Source organism: Bactrocera tryoni, chromosome 2 (assembly GCF_016617805.1).
Source record: "Bactrocera tryoni isolate S06 chromosome 2, CSIRO_BtryS06_freeze2, whole genome shotgun sequence".
Classification (NCBI taxonomy): domain Eukaryota; kingdom Metazoa; phylum Arthropoda; class Insecta; order Diptera; family Tephritidae; genus Bactrocera; species Bactrocera tryoni.
In genome coordinates, this window is record NC_052500.1 from 78,841,304 (window position 1) to 78,862,054 (window position 20,751).

General features: G+C 34.3%; 4 protein-coding genes and 2 non-coding genes across 8 annotated transcripts; 5 read left to right on the forward strand and 1 right to left on the reverse strand.

The window, feature by feature from the left end:
• The first annotated feature begins 284 nt into the window (after positions 1-284).
• LOC120768062 (sorting nexin-17) lies at positions 285-2,776 on the forward strand. The gene has a single exon (XM_040094583.1). The coding sequence runs from the start codon at positions 492-494 to the stop codon at positions 2,100-2,102; it is 1,611 nt and encodes a 536-aa protein (XP_039950517.1). The 5' UTR covers positions 285-491; the 3' UTR covers positions 2,103-2,776.
• Positions 2,777-3,228: 452 nt separating this feature from the next.
• LOC120768061 (DNA topoisomerase 2) lies at positions 3,229-10,876 on the forward strand. The gene is made up of 9 exons (XM_040094582.1): positions 3,229-3,489; positions 4,307-4,897; positions 4,979-5,399; positions 5,462-6,262; positions 6,380-7,208; positions 7,847-8,930; positions 8,995-9,282; positions 9,352-9,738; positions 9,805-10,876. The coding sequence occupies exons 2-9, from the start codon at positions 4,325-4,327 to the stop codon at positions 9,865-9,867; spliced, it is 4,446 nt and encodes a 1,481-aa protein (XP_039950516.1). The 5' UTR covers positions 3,229-3,489; positions 4,307-4,324; the 3' UTR covers positions 9,868-10,876.
• Positions 10,877-11,609: 733 nt separating this feature from the next.
• On the forward strand, positions 11,610-13,999 carry LOC120769272 (ran GTPase-activating protein). Its single transcript, XM_040096184.1, has 7 exons — positions 11,610-11,858; positions 11,940-12,621; positions 12,688-12,889; positions 12,950-13,108; positions 13,168-13,269; positions 13,340-13,519; positions 13,580-13,999. The coding sequence occupies exons 1-7, from the start codon at positions 11,753-11,755 to the stop codon at positions 13,910-13,912; spliced, it is 1,764 nt and encodes a 587-aa protein (XP_039952118.1). The 5' UTR covers positions 11,610-11,752; the 3' UTR covers positions 13,913-13,999.
• A 367-nt stretch (positions 14,000-14,366) lies between these two features.
• Trnav-cac lies at positions 14,367-14,439 on the forward strand. Its single transcript has one exon. It is a non-coding gene; the product is annotated as a tRNA-Val (tRNA).
• A 191-nt stretch (positions 14,440-14,630) lies between these two features.
• LOC120768250 (actin-binding protein IPP) lies at positions 14,631-20,540 on the reverse strand. 3 transcript variants are annotated; one of them, XM_040094843.1, is made up of 6 exons: positions 20,358-20,540; positions 19,283-19,802; positions 18,991-19,182; positions 17,728-18,569; positions 17,381-17,636; positions 14,631-17,324 (listed from the first exon to the last, which is right to left on the reverse strand). In XM_040094843.1, the coding sequence occupies exons 2-6, from the start codon at positions 19,745-19,747 to the stop codon at positions 17,190-17,192; spliced, it is 1,890 nt and encodes a 629-aa protein (XP_039950777.1). In that variant the 5' UTR covers positions 19,748-19,802; positions 20,358-20,540; the 3' UTR covers positions 14,631-17,189. The 3 variants fall into 3 exon arrangements, with proteins under 3 accessions (XP_039950777.1, XP_039950778.1, XP_039950776.1); XM_040094844.1 differs by lacking the exon at positions 20,358-20,540 and adding an exon at positions 20,110-20,189; XM_040094842.1 differs by lacking the exon at positions 20,358-20,540 and adding an exon at positions 19,872-19,896.
• On the forward strand, positions 18,744-18,816 carry Trnav-cac. The gene has a single exon. It is a non-coding gene; the product is annotated as a tRNA-Val (tRNA).
• Positions 20,541-20,751: the final 211 nt, after the last annotated feature.

Below are 20,751 nucleotides of genomic sequence, written 5' to 3' on the forward strand. Positions count from 1 at the left end.
TCATCAGGGTAGTATTTCTGAGAAAAAGAAACCAGTGATGCCTCATTCATAACGTACGAATTTATGCCAGAACACATAATAAAGAATGAAGTTTTCATAATTACTTAATTTTTTTATTTGCTTACTTAATATATGAATTGTTTTCAGATCTGGGGTAAGTATATAACTTTTTATATAATGGTACTTTTTCAAAATTTAACTAATTTTCAATATTTATTACTTCTAATTAGCTTAAGGCTACTTGACAACTCTGGTTAGTCGCAACAAAGAAAGAACGAAATAAAAAGTCAGGAAAACAACAAAAGCCCAAATATTAATTAATTAGAAAGAAGAGTGAATGACTGTGACTAATATTAAACTTTAATAAAATATTAATTTCATAGAACCAATAATATTCATGTAAATATAAAGAGTGATAAGAAATATAAACTTCGGCTTGTGTCTATTGAGCAGAGAATAAAACTTGAAGTAACAGAAACTTTGGCTAAGACATGCACTTCTCCATTCCGGATACGCAAGAATTATATTCGGAGTTAACTGGAACCACCTACACAGGCTACAATATATATATAAATGGCAGCTACCATTGTTGTTTGAGGTACAAACAATTGCATGCACTGCACGAACAGCTTCGTCGTAGGTGTGCAGATCTCAATATCCAGTTGCCAGCGACATTCCCTCCAAAGCGTCTGCTACCATTAACTAATGGGCAACTAGAATCGAGAAGGGCTTCTTTAGAACATTATTTGCAATTATGTGGGCAAGATGCCGTTATTTCGAAAATGGATAATTTTCAAAGTTATCTGCTGAATGCACAACAGGAAACTTCTTTAGCCGATGGAATTTTAGGGCTGGATTATAGTGGTAGCGATCTTAAGCGTGTGTCAGCTGTTTTGGAGGTGTGGCTATCAAATGACCTCACCCTGCAGGTAAATTGCCATATTGGCGATAATGCCAACACGGTATTGCGTAAAGTATGTGAATGTGTACAACTGCCCACACAATTTATGCAACATTTTTGTCTATATTTGGTGCGACGGCAAAACAATGATATTACACAAAACAAATTGGTGCTTTTAAGACGATTAATGGACTTCGAATCACCGTATTTATCACGTTTATGGGCGCAAGAGAAGACTTTATCGTGCCAAGTAATGATCCGTAAAAGCTATTGGAATCCCATATATGATTTGGGACTATTGCATGACCAGGTTGCTCTGAAACTGCTTTTTGCACAAATTGTATGCGACATAGATAATGAATGGATAATTACCCCTCCCGAAGTTTTACAGAAGCTAACTAGTTTGCAAGAGCACGGGATGCAAACAGAGTACATAGAGATGGCCCGACAATTACCGCTTTATGGGTGCTTGCAATTCAGTGCGTCACTTATCGACTATCCGGAACCAAAAACCACAGCACTTATTTCCATTGGAAATAAAGAGTTAAGTATGCGTACTGCAAAAGCTGGAAAAATTTATGAGACTAAATTTCGTGTAACACGAATGCGTTGCTGGCGGGTAACAGCTATGCATAACACATGCACCATAGATTCATCAATTTCAAACAGTACCGATGAAAATGCAAGTAATTACGGAAAATCGCCAACAAATTTACAGCTTGCCTTTGAATACTTAATGTCCAAACAGACTTTACGATGGATTACCATAACAAGTTCACAAGCTATGCTTATGTCGGTTTGTCTACAATCAATGGTTGATGAATTGCTGAATTGTAAAGATACTGTTGATGGTTTGAACACACGAGTTAGAGAAATTTCTCAATCCCAATTGCTTTCATATGTTTCACGAAATGGAAGAGTATCACATATTCCATCGACATTAACGTCATCCGCCTCTACACCGTCTTTGTCCACAGAATTAATGTCATCATCAACTGCAACAACAGCGACTACCACGTCTAGTTCATCTTCTTCATCATCGCCAACTGCACCTGTTAAATTTTTCACTCAACGCACTCGCACGAAATTCAATCCAAAAATATCCAGTTCGAGTTCGTATTCTGCAGTTTTCTTTCGTAATGGTGCTGAAGAGTCGGTCCACAATGAGGCATTCGAAGGTATTGGGGATGATGATCTTTAAACAGAAGGCATTTCTAAGTAAATTTATAACTGCGTAATTTTTGAAATGCATTTGGAATTTTATTTAACTACTATGTCGGTAAATGTAGTTTTGCAATTTAAGGATGTAGATCGCCAACACATTGAAATGTTGAAATTGTTTATTTTTTATTCTTGTCAAAAATATTGCCAAATTATTTACGATTAGTCTGTTATAGAAAATTTAGATACTGATAAAAGTTGGTTTTTTATTTTTATTTTATGCATAAACACACACATATGCATATATAAAAGTTTCACTAAGGACTCACGTCTTGGTGTACCAAAAAGATATCGAAAGAATTTGCATTTAAAATTGCATTTCATGATATATGTTTGTATGTATGTTTGTAAATGAATTTATATACGAATCCTGTTTTTGTATACGGACGTTTTTTAAAAGCTATTTTTAGGAACGAAATATTTTATGCATATGTAAGCAAGTAGTGACAAAACATTGTCATTATTCTGCAGTGAGAATACGTAAAAAATTAATTTTCTTTTAAAGATTTCAAGGTTAAAATTTTTAACTCAAAATACTAGTAAATGGAAAGAAATTTGTCGCTTTGTGGTAACGGTTCTTAGCGCATAATATTAGTAATACATATTTTAACATTTCACTCACTCTTATAAATATGTAACTCTTTTGTATAAACTTATTATAATTTAAATAAAAACTTAAATCGAAATAAAAGATATATGAAGAATTTAACTTACAAATTAATTGAAAGTTTGAATTAACATACACATTTTCCAAAAAGAGTTGGCAGCACACTACATCCAATGGTATTTAAGGATGCATTGAATCTAATGAGAAAAAATCGATCCATTTTTATTAAAGAATTGTATAATAACTTTTAATTGTTAATAAAATTAGCATCTCAAAGTGAATTATAGACAAGCGTCTCAAACAAAAGATATTTATTAACTGTTATCTTAATGCTATATAACCGCATAAAGAATACCCTTATTCATATAAAGTTATATAAATTAACTGCAATGCAACCATGGATGGGCATCATTGTTACTATTCGCATCGGCATTGGCATTTCGCTGTGGTTCGCGTCAAGCGAAAATAATTCAGTTTTCAACGGCGGAAAGCAACGACGTGTTTCGGTGTTTCGTTCGCGGTTGCAGTCGCAGTGCGTGAAGTCAGTTGTAAAATTGAAATAAATTTTTTTACTGCTTTTCATAACCCATATATTTTAATGTCAATTTGAATAAAATCATTTGAATTTGTGAAGTCAATTGCACAACGTGAACATATTCAGTTTGCCGGCTTTGAAACTTACGGTGGTGAGACCGATTACATTACAATTTATAAGAAATTGTGCATAATTAAGAAATAAAACCTTGGTTATCTATACAAGGTAAGATTACAAAAGTATTAAGTGTAAAAACATTAATAATAGCTTTGAAAAAGTGTATAAGTTGCGAGTAGAGTTGGAGGACATAAAAATTTGTTGTATATTCGCGAAGCGGCATTCGCTGCAATTCGCTTTGCAAATTAAAAATGGCGCACTCATGTGGCAGCGGTGGCAGAGCCAGCGGCTTTGTGAGCGAGCGAAAAAGTAAACGGAAGCCAAAGAGAAAGAAACAAATGCGATTGTACATGAGAAAAGCAATAGTTTCAGTTTTTAATATTGTTTATTGTAGCAAGACACAGAAAATATTAAAATTTTTACGTCTATGCTTTTGTTTTAAGTTTTAGACGAAATAACGAATGTTATACCGACGCCTACTCCCCTGGCATACAAATTTGAAATTGGTATACAGGGTGCGTTAAAAAGGTGTACATACTCAAATGCAAGTTTCAAAACATCTGCTTTTATATTTTTTAATCCACCTAATGTGCTCAATATTCAATTTTATTTTAGAATATTTATATTTTCTTATATTTCTCGAAATCTACAAAATATAAGGATATTGTATGTGCCATAATATATTCTTGCTGTGGTAATGTTATGCATACCTACATACATACATATATGTATGCGTAGCGTCTGGCATACAAGGCGCCAAATTAAAATTAAGATCAGTACAGCTTCTGCTAGAAGCAAATTATATCACTAATTTAGCAATTTATACAAATTTGTTTACTACGTAGGTGTATAGTACATAATGTTAAAATTAATTACTTAAGCCTTTGAAAATTTTTAAAATAATTTACTTTTTTTATATTCTTAGCTATCCAATTATACAGCAATGGAGAACGGCAGTGGTAGTGTGGCCGGGAGTGGTACCTCCATCGAAAAAATGTACCAAAAGAAATCTCAATTAGAACATATTCTATTGCGTCCAGACACTTATATCGGTTCGGTGGAGCACGTTAGCGAAACCATGTGGGTATATAATGAGGAAAAAAATCGAATGATACAGCGACCAGTCACCTATGTACCTGGTTTGTACAAGATCTTCGATGAAATTCTTGTAAATGCCGCCGACAATAAGCAACGCGACAAAACTATGAGTACAATAAAAATCGATATTGATGCGGAAAAAAATTCTATTTCAATTTGGAATAATGGGCAAGGAATTCCAGTTACCATTCATAAGGAACACAAAATGTATGTGCCGGAAATGATTTTCGGTCATCTCTTAACTTCGTCAAATTACAATGATGATGAGAAAAAAGTGACTGGTGGTCGTAATGGTTATGGCGCAAAGTTATGCAACATTTTTTCAACTAGTTTCATGGTTGAAACCGCTACTAAGGAATACAAGAAAAGTTTCAAACAAATTTGGGCTAACAATATGTCAAAAACAACTCCGCCAAAGGTTGGTATAGAATTTTCTAACGTAGCTATGCTATTTAAATAAGTATTAATGTAATATATATTTTATTTTTTTTTTGTTAAGATCAAAGAGTTTGCGGGCTCCGATTTTACAAAAATTACATTCAGTCCTGACTTGTCCAAGTTTAAAATGGATCGTCTTGATGAAGATATTGTTGCACTAATGTGTCGTCGTGCTTATGATATTGCCGCTGCGACAAAGGGTGTAGTTGTATTTTTAAATGGCAAAAAATTGCCGGTAAAGAATTTCAAGGATTACATTGATTTATATGTAAAGAATAGTGATGACTCCGGGCAAACAATTAAAATTGTTTACGAACAAGCTGGTGAACGTTGGGAGGTAGCTTGCTGTCCCTCAGAAAATAATTTCCAACAGGTGTCTTTCGTGAATTCGATTGCAACCACAAAAGGTGGACGTCACGTGGACTATGTAGTGGACATGATAATTAAACAATTGATCGAAGTTGTAAAGAAGAAGAACAAAGGTGTGTAGAAAATATTTTTATATTATAATATTCTTTAATTTTAATCTTTTCTTTTATTTTAGGCGGTATTAACATAAAACCCTTCCAAGTACGCAACCATATGTGGGTATTCGTCAATTGTCTTATCGAAAATCCGACGTTCGATTCGCAAACAAAAGAAAACATGACACTGCAATCCAAAAGTTTTGGATCGAAATGTGCACTCTCAGAAAAATTCATTGCAAATGTTTCCAAGTCCGGAATTGTGGAGGCCGTATTATCATGGGCCAAATTTAAAGCACAAAGTGAAATTGACAAGAAAGGTGGTAAAAAGTCTTCTAAAATAAAAAATTTACCCAAACTCGAAGATGCAAACGAGGCTGGAAAATCAAATTCGTACTTATGTACGCTTATTTTAACGGAGGGAGACTCAGCCAAATCGTTGGCTGTATCCGGTCTTGGTGTTATCGGCCGTGACTTGTATGGTGTATTTCCACTACGTGGTAAACTTCTAAATGTACGTGAGGCTTCTTTTAAACAGCTGGCTGAAAATGCGGAAATCAATAATCTGGTAAAGATTATTGGTTTGCAGTACAAGAAGAAATACACTACAATGGAGGATTTGAAAACTTTACGTTATGGCAAGGTCATGATTATGACTGATCAGGATCAAGACGGTTCACATATAAAAGGATTACTGATTAATTTCATACACACAAATTGGCCCGAACTATTACGACTACCTTTCCTCGAAGAATTCATTACGCCAATTGTTAAGGCATCGAAGAAAAATGAAGTGCTTTCCTTCTACTCTCTACCCGAGTTCGAAGAGTGGAAGAATGATACGCCCAACAATAATACATATAATATCAAATACTACAAAGGTATTTTTTTCTCAACAAATAGCAATTTGCGAATATAGTGCATATGCATACCCATGAAATCAATTTTATAACATGAAATGTTTTTATTAAAACCAACATTTTTATAATTTTACTTAGGTTTGGGTACCTCCACATCTAAGGAGGCTAAAGAATATTTCCAAGACATGGAACGTCATCGCATAACTTTCAAGTATGACGGCAGTGTGGATGATGACGCCATTGTTATGGCTTTCTCTAAAAAGCACGTAGACGCACGTAAAGAATGGTTAACGTCGCACATGGACGAGGTGAAACGCCGAAAAGTACTTGGTTTACCCGAACGTTATCTGTACACCAAAGGCACCAAACACATAACATATTCGGACTTTGTTAATCTTGAGTTGGTGCTCTTCTCCAATGCTGACAATGTCCGTTCTATACCATGTTTGGTAGATGGTTTTAAGCCGGGCCAACGCAAAGTTATGTTTACCTGTTTCAAACGTAACGACAAACGTGAGGTGAAAGTTGCGCAATTGTCTGGTTCTGTGGCTGAAATGTCCGCCTACCATCACGGCGAGATGTCACTGCAGGCTACCATAGTCAATTTGGCGCAAAATTACGTGGGATCAAATAATATTAATTTATTGGAGCCTCGTGGTCAATTTGGTACACGTCTGCAGGGTGGTAAAGATTGTGCGAGCGCTCGTTATATTTTCACCTTAATGTCACCCTTGACGCGACTCATATTCCACCCAGCCGACGATCCGTTGTTAACGTACGAAGTTGATGATGGTCAAAAGATTGAACCACAGTGGTATATACCAATTATACCAATGGTTTTGGTGAATGGTGCTGATGGTATTGGCACAGGTTGGTCCACAAAGATTTACAATCACAACCCGCGTGATATCATACAGAATATTCGTAGAATGCTGGCTAATGAGGAGCCTTTGCCAATGCATCCCTGGTAAGTTACTTTGCATATTGTTGTTATATACAGTACAGCGATTAAAAAATTTTTGTTTAAAAACTAAACATTAAATTTTTAATTCTAAGGAAGCTAAAAAATGTAAATTAATAATTTTTTAATTTTTAAGTATAAACATTGGATTAAACATTTTTTTTTCAATCCGGTATTCGGGACTAAATTTTTTAATATGTGACCTGGTCTACGAAAAGGGAGCTAACGTGCGAAAACTAGTTTTCTGGGAAACAGCTGTTACAACTCATCTTCCATCCGAATTAACTAAAAAGTGAAAATTGATTTTTTGACACCAAAGCCCCCTTTCCAGGGTCACATATAGTATTTGCTACTAGAAATTTTAACATTATTTTCAATTAAGATTTTCGGGATTTCAAAATAATACATTTAATTTCATTACCTTCTATATTTAATTAAAAAATTGGAATTAACTTTTTTTTCAAGCCGACATTTGGGATTAAAATTTTGCTTTAGTATTTGGAATCAAACATTTTAAAATAATATTAAATTGCGATTTTCGAGATTACAAAATAAAATGTTTTATTGCAACCCTACATATATATGATAATCATGTTTACCCGTTTCGCTCTATTTGAATTGTTTTTGTTTTACTTTTATTACAGGTATAAAAATTTCAAGGGCACCATTGACTACGTTTCTGATGGCCGTTATATTTCATCTGGCAATATACAAATTGTACAAAATAATAAAATCGAAATATCTGAACTGCCAGTGGGCACTTGGACCCAAGCGTACAAGGAGAGTGTGCTGGATGCACTTTCAAACGGTGAAAAAGGTAAGGCGGTTGTTGCCGATTACCGCGAGTATCATACTGATACCACAGTGCGTTTCGTTATTACATTCACTGCTGGTGAATTCGAGCGCTTGCAAGCTGAAGATGGCGGCTTCCATCGTGCTTTCAAATTAACCTCTTCAATGTCTACCAATCAAATGCATTGCTTCGATCAAAACAATTGCTTACGTCGTTTTCCTACATCTATTGATATTATGAAAGAATATTTCCCCGTACGTCTAGAGTATTATGTTAAGCGCAAAGAGTATTTAATCGGTCAATTGACAGCACAGGCTGATCGTCTGACCGATCAGGCACGCTTTATTATGGAAAAGTGCGATCGTACCATAGTGGTTGAAAATAAGAAACGTAAGGCCATGATAGATGAACTGATCAAACGTGGCTATCGACCCGATCCAGTAAAGGAATGGCAGCGTCGTATAAATATGGAAGAAGAAGAGGAAGCTGATGAAGATGATGAAGATCAAGCCGATGAAACTGCAACCAGCTCAACAGTGAAGAAGGAGAAAAAGCCGGTAGATCCGGAGAAGGCTTTTAATAAATTAACAGATGTCAAGAAATTCGATTATCTTTTGGGTATGTCCATGTGGATGTTGACCGAGGAAAAGAAAAATGAATTGTTGAAACAACGCGATACAAAGTTAGCCGAGCTTGCAGCACTTAAAGCTAAGACAGTACAAACTTTGTGGCTGGATGATTTGGATGATTTTGAAAAGAAACTTAATGAATTAGAGGAACGCGAACGACTTGAAGAGTTAGGCATCAACAAGAAACAAGCAAAGGCCTTAACTGCTAAGGCAAAGGCTCTATCTGGTGCATTGAAGAAGCGTGCTGCTAAGGATGGCAACGAAAACATTTTCCCCGATCCAAATGGCATTAAAATTGAATTCAAGGTATGTAAAGTAATGTATTTAATTAAAGAAAACTGTTTAATGTATATATATTTATGGCATACAGGTTACTGAGGAGATTATGAAAAAGATTTCAACTGCAGTGGCACTCGCCGCCAGACCAAAGATTAAAAAGGAGAAGGTCGAAAAAGCAGCTAAGGCAGCTAAGGGTGAAGAAGTGGACGAGTTTGATACAATAGTTGAAGGTGGCGCAAAGGGACCGAAAGGTTCACCGGCTGCTTTGAAAAAGACAAAAGCTAAGGAAGCGGGCGCTGGCGGTGATGGAGAAAAGAAGAAGCGCGTTCGTAAACCCAAAGATGGTTTGAAACAATCTAAGTTGAACTTCGGCAAAGGGGTGAGCATTTTTCACTTTTGCTTGACTAAATACAGTGCGAACTAAACATGTTTTTTTTTTGTTCAACAGCGTAAAAAGAAACAGAATTCTTCCGATGAAGACGATGATTTAGGATCTGGTAGTGATATTGAAATGCATGTCGATGTTGCGCCACGCGCAGATCGACCAGGTCGCAGAGCAACTGCCAAGAAAATTAATTATTCTGGCTTATTGGATAGCGAAGCCGAAAAGAGTAGCGATGGTGAGCTCGAGTTCAGAGATAATGAAGGTATCAAAGAACAGTCATACCAGGTGGCACATATATCAGATGACGAACATGGCAGTGATGCCGATCAACCTAACGGCAGCAATGCGTTTGTAGTGAGCGAATCAGATGCCACACCGATAAAGAAGAAGCCTACAGCGAAACGTCCACGAAAGAAGGCAATAACAAGTGATAGTGATAGTGACAAAAAGGTGAGCAGCATTTGCTATTAAATTTTAATGCTAACGTAAATTTAATTAATTTATTATTTTTTTTAGAAAAAGAAGAAGAAAAGGGTTGCATCCGAGAGCGACGATGACGATTCAGATTTTGAATGTTAAGCATTTCCAATCCAATGAATTATAAAAAAATTAGACTTAATGTGCAAAAGAGTCTGCATATAATATAAAATGTGAGATCAGAAGAGTTATAGCACTAAGAAATTGGAGAAGCAGCAAGGTTATCAATAACCAATTATAATTCACCTTATATCTATACATTCATGTTGAATCAAACGCCTCTATATACATTCTTTTCCCACCGTACACCTTTCATTCATTCCATCAGCTTATGATCAAACGGAAATCGGAAATCGCAGTACTTGTTTATACGATATCACATTTCGTCACAATTCAAATCATTGCTGGTTTTTTTGTATTGTATTTTTAATTTAGTCCATTAGACCATTGTTCATCAAAGCTTCGGCATAGTGAATCAGCCAACATGCCAGGTTTTTTTTTATGATTTTAACATATTAATATTGGTTACTTTTTGTTCGTAATTAAATGTCAATACCTATTACAATAATAATTGCAGTCAACGACTGTTATATATTTAAACAAATTTTGTTCATTATTAAGATATTTCAATGCTGTGTGCGGTTAGAATGATAACGTGGCGTCTGGACGTCCAAATTTCCTTTTTATGTTTTAAGTATTTTGAAAGTAGTTTAAAATTTGTAAATATAAATGGTTCAATTTACAAGTTCTCTCCACGTTTCTTTCGAGTGAAAGTTTAGCGTTAGTATACAAAATAAACGGTATAATAAGAAGATTGCATAATAAGTATCGCAAAATCTGTCTAAAAGTGTTGTTTTTAAATTGAAATAATTGTGCGAAAGAAGCGTTATTTTTTATAAATTCCTTATTTTCGTTATCTCTTGCTAATTTGTATATTACTATATGTATTTTTAGCGCACAAAAACTGTGTGTACAATTTCAATTTGAAAGCTGATTTTTGAAAAAGTATTTTCGAAAATAAACTAGCAATGTCAAACTAATTATATATTTATGATAACTGATAAATGTATGAACGTAGAGACGGATTTTAAGATGGAACATGAAACATATTAAGTATGTACCAAATAAGGTTATACTTAAAACATTATCATTCAATATACTATAAATAAAATAAATTTTAATAAATATAAACAAATTTTATTTGAAAAAATACTTTATAATAGTGGTTCACATTGTACAGGTATTTTGTGATTTAGCAGTTATAGTCCCTTTTATGGATTTAATGCTTTACGGAAAGAATTTATTGCCCTTACAGTTATTTGTAGAACAAGAAACACAGAATGTCAGTTCAGCACATTGTTACGATGGTCTCGTGTGTTTTATAATATTTTTTTAAAAACCTTACTGATAAAAAAAATAGCTAGGAAGTGCAAATTGCTTGAAAAGTCATGTTTTTGTAAGCGGGAATTGGACTTTTGCAAACCAGTTTAGATAACATTTAAACAGCAACAGTTAATGAAATGTTATGAATCTGTGTGTTAAAGCCTGTATGTTAAGTTTTACATTACTGTTTTGTTCAATGAATGAATTTTATATTTTAAGTGTATTTCAGCTTCTTTGTCAAGTTTTATTATTCTACTAACACAATCTTTTACTACTACTGCTACTTAACAGCTAACCTATAAACGGGCATTCCATAACGTGCTAAATTATATTTGAAAATTCCTTTATTATATTTTTTACGTTATAAAAAGATTGGCTACCCTATAAAACCACCCCAAAAAATTACATACTATATTTTGCTTTTTGTGTCACCCTGTTGCTACTACCTTGACAGCTGCAAAGCGGCGAAAAAGCGGCTTTATTTCTGAATAACCTACAAAACAAGCGTACCAACAAAAATATTTGAAATTTGCAAGCATTGTAAAGATTCGCAAGTGTATGATTTAGTTATTTCTGCAGTGATCAAATTTTTACGTTATCAATAATGTCTAATTTTAATTTCGGAACAATTGCACAAGAGTTGCATGATGTGCAGGAAGAAGGACTCTCGTTTGAGGATAAACAACTAACTTGGGATACAGCTGAGGATGGTAAGAGGAGTGGAAAGCGCATAACAACAATTGTTTAAGAAAAATAGTTTACTTTATTATAAAAATTACATATTTACATAGTCGCTGATATTGTTAAGGCTTTGGAAACAACAAAAGTTGTCCACTACCTAAAGTTGGGTGGTAACACCTTGGGCATTGATGCGGCGGCTGCTATTGCAAAAGGCCTTGAGAAGCACCCGGAATTTCATAAAGCATTGTGGTATAATATGTTTTCAAGAAGACTCAAAACCGAGACACCATTGTCACTAAAGCATTTGGGTAATGGTTTAATGGTAGCCGGTGCCAAACTTACAGTATTGGATTTGAGTGATAATGCTCTGGGTCCAAATGGTATGGTTGGACTAGAGGATCTTTTGCGTTCGCCAGTAGTTTACTCATTGCAAACATTGCGATTGAATAATTGCGGTTTGGGTATTGGTGGTGGCCAAATGCTTTCAAAAGCTATATTGGATTGCCATAAGAGCAGTGTTGCCGCCGGAACACCACTTAAGTTGAAAGTTTTTATTGCCGGTCGCAATCGTTTGGAAAACGATGGTGCTAAAGCTATAGCAAAAATATTTTCTACACTAAAAACTTTGGAAGAAATAGCAATGCCACAAAATTCCATATATCATGCGGGCATTGCTGCATTAGCAAGCGGCTTCAAAGAGAACCCTAACTTGCGCATTCTGAATTTGAACGACAACACAGTAACTGAGAAAGGCGCAGCTTCACTGGCAGAAGCATTTGCATACACGCCAATGTAAGTTAGCAAAATTATACAAACGATAAACTTATTAGTTTAAATTACTGTATTTCCCCAACTTAGGTTGCAAGATATTAATTTTGGTGATTGTCTGCTCAAAACTCATGGCGCCTATCATTTTGCCGAGGCATTAAGCGAAAACCATAATCAACTCGAGGTGGTGGATTTGGGGTTCAATGAAATCGGCGCCGACGGCGGTGTTGTTTTGGCTGAAGCTTTACAAAATAAGACAAATTTAAAGAGGCTTAACTTAGATGGTAACCAAGTAAGTGCTGCTCATTTGTGCCGACAATTTTTTTCACTTATGCCATTAAATTTTTTTTAGTTTGGTTATGAAGGACGTGAGCGTGTTAAGGAGATTATAGAGACATTCGCGAATCCAAATGCATTAGAGAGCCTTGAAGAAGATCAATCGGAGTGCGACGATGATGAAGATGAGGACGGAGATGACGACGATGAAGAGGATGATGATGATGAAGAAGATGTACGTACAACCTAAAGTAAATAAATAAATGTAATAAATATTTTTTAAAAATTGCGTAGGATACTACTGAGGAAGTTGATGAAGATGAGGAATACCAAGATGAAGATGCCGACGAAGAGGGCGATGAAGCGTACATAACATCTCCCGCTTTTACAACAAATGTAAACATTTTCAAATATCATATTGCAAAGTGTCTTTTTTAATTGATTCGTTTCCTTATATGATTAACAGATGTTTGGTGCAAATGATACATTTATGTCTGCTAAAAACGTTCAATTTGTTGAACAAGCGACACCAGCAAAGCCAGTTACCGTTGAATCATTTTGTCTGAGTCGGAAACCTTGCAGCATACAAGCATTCGAGTCACTGCAGGAGACAGATAAATTGAAGGCCTTCAAAAGCATTATTGAGGTAATTTATAATATTATTTTTATAATTTGCATTCAATATTTTATTTATTAATATCTTTAGCAATTCACCGACGATAATCGCCTACTATTGCTAATTTTTACGACATTGAAATGTGCGCACCTCTCTGAATCATCGCCCGCGGCATTGGATTTAGCAAAAGCGCTTTATAAAGAGACAGTCGACTATGCTGTGGAAACGAAACAAGAGCGTCGCGTTTTGAATTACATGCTGATGCAGCTGGGTTTGCTGCGTAGCGAAGAAAAGTTCACGAGTCCCTACGACTTGAAAAGTTGTCGTTACGCGCTACGCGAGACACTTAAATCTAACCCACAGTTTGGCAGTGAGCATATGCGTAACGCTTTCAATATTTTCCTACAACAAATGGATGGTTGAAAGTATAGAATGTTAAGAATTTCATGTATTTTTGTAAGGTTTTTAAAAATATATTGTATGAGTTATGATTCCCGGTTTAAATTATAATTTTGCATTAACTGAAGGTGCCAATTTCAAATACATATAATTCATACAAAAATGCAAGTATTAATTTTTCATCTATGAGATTTCTTAGTATGCAAAATTATTAGCATTTTTTCTAATGTGCCGAAGATTAATATCCAGCTGAAATGAAAACTACTGCTCCATTTTCATCATATTTCTTGAAATTATTAAATTATGACTGTTTTTCTGTTGCTAAAAACCAACATCAAGCATAAATTTTTATTGCTCAGAGGCGTTCCTTGTTGGTTTACAACATGCTAACACAAATGCAAATTTGTCAGTTTTTTGAGCGGTGTGTCCTTATGAGAAATATGAGTGAAGTGTGCAGTTTGAGGGTGAGTGTATAACCGTTTCCGTAGTGTAGTGGTTATCACGTGTGCTTCACACGCACAAGGTCGCCGGTTCGAACCCGGCCGGAAACATACTAATATAATTGTTTCTTTTTTTAATTATTTTCTTTTATTTTATAGTCCTATTGAAATATGGTAGTTTTCGGTGGTATTATTATAATTTCTGACCATCCATCTGTAAATATTCAAACTAGTCTCACAGTTTTTTTTTGTACATATTTATTATTTTTATTTGCTTTTTCTTATAGCTAGTGATAATGTTAATACTTATGTCTGTACTCTATTTAGTCATTTGATACAACATTTTATGTGGCATAATTTTATTTGTTATCTTCACAAGAGTTTGATTTTTTATACTCTTGCAACATGTTTCTACGGTGTATAACAGTTTCATTCACCTAACGGTTGTACGTATCACCTAAAAACAAGCGGGATAGATATATATTGTTAAACATACATATATGTATGTATGTATATATAAATGATCAAAATGAAGAAACGTGTTGAAATCGGGGTGACCGACCGTGCAAGCTGTACCTTCATTAAAAATTGAGATATCTTGGAACTTGGTATATCCGCGCTATTGGCAAAAAAATATGAGTTCGTAGTTGGGCGGAATCGGACTGCCAAGCCCACCAAACGCCATTAACCGAAAGCTTATAAAAACCATAACTAAGCATTAAATTAAGATTTAGACCTGTAATTTGATACAGGGGATCGCAGTAGCAAGGGACAGCTATATGCCAAAAACTTTGAAAAGTGGGCATGGTCACTTTCCAAATTCACTTAGCGCAAATATTACATGAATTCCTACCGACAGTGTAAAAAGAATGAAATCGGACAAATCTAACAGTGCTTATGTAACTGAAGTTATTTCCCTGGCTTACATATATCCTTACAAGTTGCAAGAGTATGTTTATGTTCGGTTATACCTGAACTTAGCTCTTCCTTACTTGTTTTATGTATTTTTATTTTAGAACGATCAGATCGATTCCACACAAACTTAAAAAATAACAATTACATAATGTTTCTGCGATTATCTTATATATTCAACTAGCAGCGCAGTTTTATAGTTAGCAAAGTAACAACATCAATAGTACTATTACATACTTATATCTGCTCCAAATAAAAATAATTTTTGTTTTTGTTTTTTTTTTTTTAGCCATGCGTTAACGTTGAAATTTTACTTTACATATGTGTATATATATTATTTGATTTTTCCTCAGTTTTAAGTTTTTTGAAAGCAAAAATTATGAGCATAATTTGCTGCTGTTATTACAAAAAAAAGACACATTAGTTCAACCATAAATTAGACGTGTCACATAACTTCATTCTATTTTAGTATAATAAAAGCTTTTTTAATACAATTAGTTACAACATATTCACAGATAATTTTGTATTTGCAGTTATTACGGACAGTGCTAACAGTATTTTAAATACGCACTACAGGATACTTACATACATACATACATTTGTTGTGTTTTGTTATGAAAAAGACACCGTTATATGTAAGTTTATAATTTTTAATATTATAGCGTTTCAAATTAACTTTGTAGTCTTTTTAAATATTTTTTGTAGATATACGGTGAATTTCGATTTTACTTGCTAAATTTGACATATGTCTGTATTTATTTATCTCATTTAGGTTTTGTTAACAATTACAATTGGAAGCCTATTTGTTTACTCCATTTTAGAAAATTCTGCAAGGTTTGAATAAATACATAATTGAAAGAACTTTTCAACAGTCTTGGCGCTCAAAAGTTCAACAAAACATTAAATAATATATTGATCACTTTGGTATCATTTATTTATTTATTGATGTTTACGTACCAATGTTAGGCACTTTCAAAACAATTTGCACGTTTTGTTTATATTAATTTTATACGTAGTTGCCGTTTTAATTTTAATTTTCAGGGTTGCAAATTATTCCAATATATTTGAATTAACATTTGAACTAAATATTATTTATTTCGTAATTAAAAATAATTTTCAACGTTCAATTCTAAATATCGGAACGAAAATACCAAACACCGGTACAAAAAAACAATCACAAACAATAGAAAGTTTGATTGAATTTTTTTTCTCGTGTTTGCGTACCACTTTTGTTAACTTTTCAAAATTAAGGCTTATTTTTAATAAAATAGTTTGTTTGTTAGTTCTTGTCGCTTTGATATTTAACTGATTTTAAATACAGTTTTTTGGTTAGAATTTTGTCAATTTATCTTTTTTCCCATTCCAGTTTTTAATTTAAAAACAATTTCCTATTTGTTACTCAAATTTTTAAATCAGTAATATTTTCTCATAATTTTGAATTTTTAATTCCAAACAAAATTTTTAAACTCAATTATTAAAACAGAAATTGGAACCATAAACTTTTTTGTTGTTGTTTCAAATAAATTATGAATAAGCAAAGAAAATTTAACTTATAATAACAAATTAAAATTAAAAATTGAATTAATTTTAATGCAACATTTTTCAATTAAAAAATTTGCAACCCTAAGAGTTTAAGGGCGTTCCAATTCGCACTCTAATAAATGCATAATATACAAAAATAATATTTTCAAGTAATATGAATAGTTGTGGCTTATTAATGCGAAATCTTAATTTTAATTTTATATTTAGAATGTAAAAATATTTTAAAAAATCATAATATTATGAAATCAGGAAATACATATAATACAAATGCATACCCTATCTATCGTATATTAAATTTATCGCATACGTTTCGTAAAACACTTCATAATTTTCACTAAACGCACAACGATATAAACGCAGCAGTTGTTATTGCCCAAAAGTGTCACGTTGCTATGCATAAATATGCGTTAAACAACGACAGCGCCAGCCTCCGAGCGCCCAACAGGCAAATCAGGGCAATTCTTCCAAGTGTCAGTCAGGGGATCATATGCTTCCACGGCGTTGATTGTGATATGAGCACGATAAAAGTTATCCTCGCATGGCTGAAACATTTAAAACATTAATTAATAAAAAAAATTAAAAAGGCGTATTAACTAACCTGATCGCCGCCAGCCACATAGAGTAGCCCATCAGCAGCAGCTACAGCGGGTATAGCACGTGGTACAGACATAGAGCACACACTCTCCCACTTATTATCGTCGAAACTGTAACGCTCAACTGTGCTCAGCACATCCTGTGAACTACTGTTGCCGCCCACTACGTAGAGATGACGATTTAGCACGGCTACACCCATTTGACAGCGGGCGGTGCGCATACGTGCCATCGGTTGCCAATCGAGAGTTATGGGATTGAAACTTAAGTTCAAAAAATAAAAAACACATACATACATATGTATTTAATTAAAAATTAAATCACAAATGAGAAGAGTATTTGAAGTATACGCACCTTATTAAATCGGGCAAATGACGACTTGATGTTGTGCAGCCACCAACTATATAAATAAGTCCTTCAAAACTTACTACGCCCATACTAAAACGTGGTTCTGGCAACTCCCCCAACTTGCTCCATCCATTTTTTTCAGGATCATAGCACTCAATTGAACCGCCTATATCGTCACCTAACCAGCCGCCTACCGCCAGCAGTGTGCCACCAAAGGTGCATAGACCAAACTCACAACGCGGCACAATCATTGGTGCTATCGGTGTCCATACATCAGTTTGTGGGTCATATACTTCACCGTTAGCCAGAATTTGAGATCCACGTTCGCCACCTATGACATATATTTTTCCATTCAACGCAGCCACACCAGGCAGAATGCGTCCGATTTCCATTGGTGCCGTTTCGGACCACTCTCGTCGAAAGATATCGAACTTTGCGACTGTTTCGAAAATACAATCGGACGGTGTCCAGTCACGTTGTGACTCACGTCGCGAACCACCAATTATATAGATGTTCTTTTTAGCTTGTTGACGCGGACAGACACGTAGTGGCACTAATTGGCCACGCTTCGAGGCTATATCGCGACAAATAGAACGTAAGGCAATCTTTACGGACATATCGCGGCAATCCTTCAATGCCTGATCGATTACTTTGACGGGTACAAGTGCTAAACGCACATGTGATAGCGTGTCGAAGACGTAGCAACGACGTTGAGTAACATCATGTTTTATCCAACGTAGGGCCGCTTGGAAAACTTGAGATTCAGAATCGACACGCAGTTGCTCGGAAGTAAGTAGCTGAGCGAGTAGAGTTTGTGGTGTGTCTAAAAATTCATCTTCGAGGGTTATCTGTGCAAAAATAAAGGTAATTTTAAATTATATTTTATCTTCATTAATATACATATGTACATGGTATATATTTGTAATAAATAAATATATTAATTTAGTTAATAAAAAGAAATATTTTGTTTATACATTAGTACTGTAATAATAAATACGTTAAATGTCAAATTTTTTATAACCGTTTCCGTAGTGTAGTGGTTATCACGTGTGCTTCACACGCACAAGGTCGCCGGTTCGAACCCGGCCGGAAACACATCAAGGCGCAAACTTTATTTTTTTAATTATTTTACATATTTTTACATTTTTTCTTAAATATACATACATATGTATATTTCCCTAAATTTTTAACTATTAAAACTAAACTTGATATATTTGGTACAACATATATCTTAACACATATGTATGTATGTATTTCAATTCCACTTACCGCCGGAAAGTTTGAGTGCACAAAGTTCAATGCACTTTTCTTTAAAGTCTCACAATTATGAGCTTCTGCAAAGCGGAGAATGCCCAATGCGTTGGTGGCATGTAATTCGCGGCAGAGAAAGTCGCAGCAGCCGTCAACAACTTCCGGCAACTGTAGCATATCAGCTGCAGCTAATAGCTCTTGAACATTAGACTGCAAATAAACAAATATCGAATATTTCAATAAAGAAAATACACAAAAAGTGCTAATTATTTGTTTATAAAATTAATTTAATTAATTTTTTTTAACGCACCTGTGTAATTTCACATCGTCCTGTGTATATAAAATCTAGTAGAATGCTTAAGATCTCGCCATCTATGGTGTGCAACACCACTGACTTTTGATTCACTTCATTCAAACCAAGTTCAGGGCGGAACATTGCCTCAAAGTAGGCGCTGGCCGCGCTTAATACTGCCCTATGTGCATTGAATGTAATACCACCAGCAACAATTTCTACGTCACAGAAACGCGATTCTGCACGTAATTGATTTAAATTGGCTAGCACTTTGAATGGAAATTGTGCATTGCTGTAACAAGGCAGTGAAGCGCGTTGTTGTGCACCTGCATTACTTACAGCACCACAAATATCACTTAGGTTTGAAGATGCTGTTGCGGCAGCGGCCGATGTATTACTTTCACCTTCGCCAGTTGTACTATTGCCATTGTGACAATTTGCATTGAATTCGTTGTGTGGCGAGTATGTCTTCAATGGTGGCATTATTATGTGATCCTTAGACTTAAACCGTTGTTTTGGCGTGATTAAATGTTTTAATCTAATGTAAATACAAAAAAATCGTAATTATTCCAAAAATATATTTCACTTATTAAATATAATTTATTACTTATGCATTTTTACGTTGAACGCAATTCAAAAAATTGTATTTGCGTTTCTTCAACTTGTATCAAAACATATAATAATAAACTTATACATACATACACGTACGTACATATGTACATATATTAATAATATGGATAAGCAGAACATATGTATGGGTAAAATGTGCAACGCTCTTAACTCTGTTAAGCAAAAGCTAGAGTTGCGTCGCACTCCCTTCTTCTAATAATCAACATTACAATTACATTTAATTAACTTTAATTGGCGCTGTTGGCCACTGGCACTATCGTCGGTCTCAAATTTAGTGTTGTGAATTACAATTTTGTAACGCTCGCAGGCTCGTAAAAAGAAAATATTGGTGATGGGTGGTGGGCGGTTTTTATTATACTCGCATACATATAGTCAAAACAGCGATTATATTGCGTAGAGAAATTCCTTCACAGCTAAGAGCAAATAACATATTTTTATTTTTTTAACACCGCTTGTAACGTACCAACTTTTTTCAAATATTCACTAAACTTCTTCGATAACTTTTAATATAAATGTGTTGAATATCTTTATGTTTATTGAAAATAATTCGTTTTATTCACTGTTAAACGCCCATTGCATTTTTTACATGACTTCACTTTTGACACAAAATACCAGTGATACCAAGTTTTTTTGTTTTACGGAGATCAAAAAGTCCTCATTTATGCAATCATTAACGAATATTTAAAATACTAGTGATTTAAGCACATTTTAAAGACATGAAAAGAAAAAAAGTGTATTTTATGTATGTATTATAAATTTGGAGTATTATTTATTGAATTCAAACTTTATAATATAAAAATATTTTGAACGTTGTATAAATATTTTCAATTTGTTTATTGCGACCCTGAGTTGACATT

Coding starts and splice junctions, on each gene's coding strand:
- LOC120768061 (XM_040094582.1), top strand. CDS start 4,325: ATGGAGAACGGCAGTGGTAGTGTGGCCGGGAGTGGTACCTCCATCGAA. Junction 6,263..6,379: donor TAATATCAAATACTACAAAG/GTATTTTTTTCT, acceptor AATTTTACTTAG/GTTTGGGTACCTCCACATCT. Junction 9,739..9,804: donor ATAGTGATAGTGACAAAAAG/GTGAGCAGCATT, acceptor TATTTTTTTTAG/AAAAAGAAGAAGAAAAGGGT.
- LOC120768062 (XM_040094583.1), top strand. CDS start 492: ATGCACTTCTCCATTCCGGATACGCAAGAATTATATTCGGAGTTAACT.
- LOC120768250 (XM_040094842.1), bottom strand. Junction 19,183..19,282: donor GACGATGTGAAATTACACAG/GTGCGTTAAAAA, acceptor GTTTATTTGCAG/TCTAATGTTCAAGAGCTATT. Junction 18,570..18,990: donor TGCACTCAAACTTTCCGGCG/GTAAGTGGAATT, acceptor ATTTTTGCACAG/ATAACCCTCGAAGATGAATT.
- LOC120769272 (XM_040096184.1), top strand. CDS start 11,753: ATGTCTAATTTTAATTTCGGAACAATTGCACAAGAGTTGCATGATGTG. Junction 12,890..12,949: donor TTAACTTAGATGGTAACCAA/GTAAGTGCTGCT, acceptor AATTTTTTTTAG/TTTGGTTATGAAGGACGTGA. Junction 13,270..13,339: donor CTCCCGCTTTTACAACAAAT/GTAAACATTTTC, acceptor TATGATTAACAG/ATGTTTGGTGCAAATGATAC.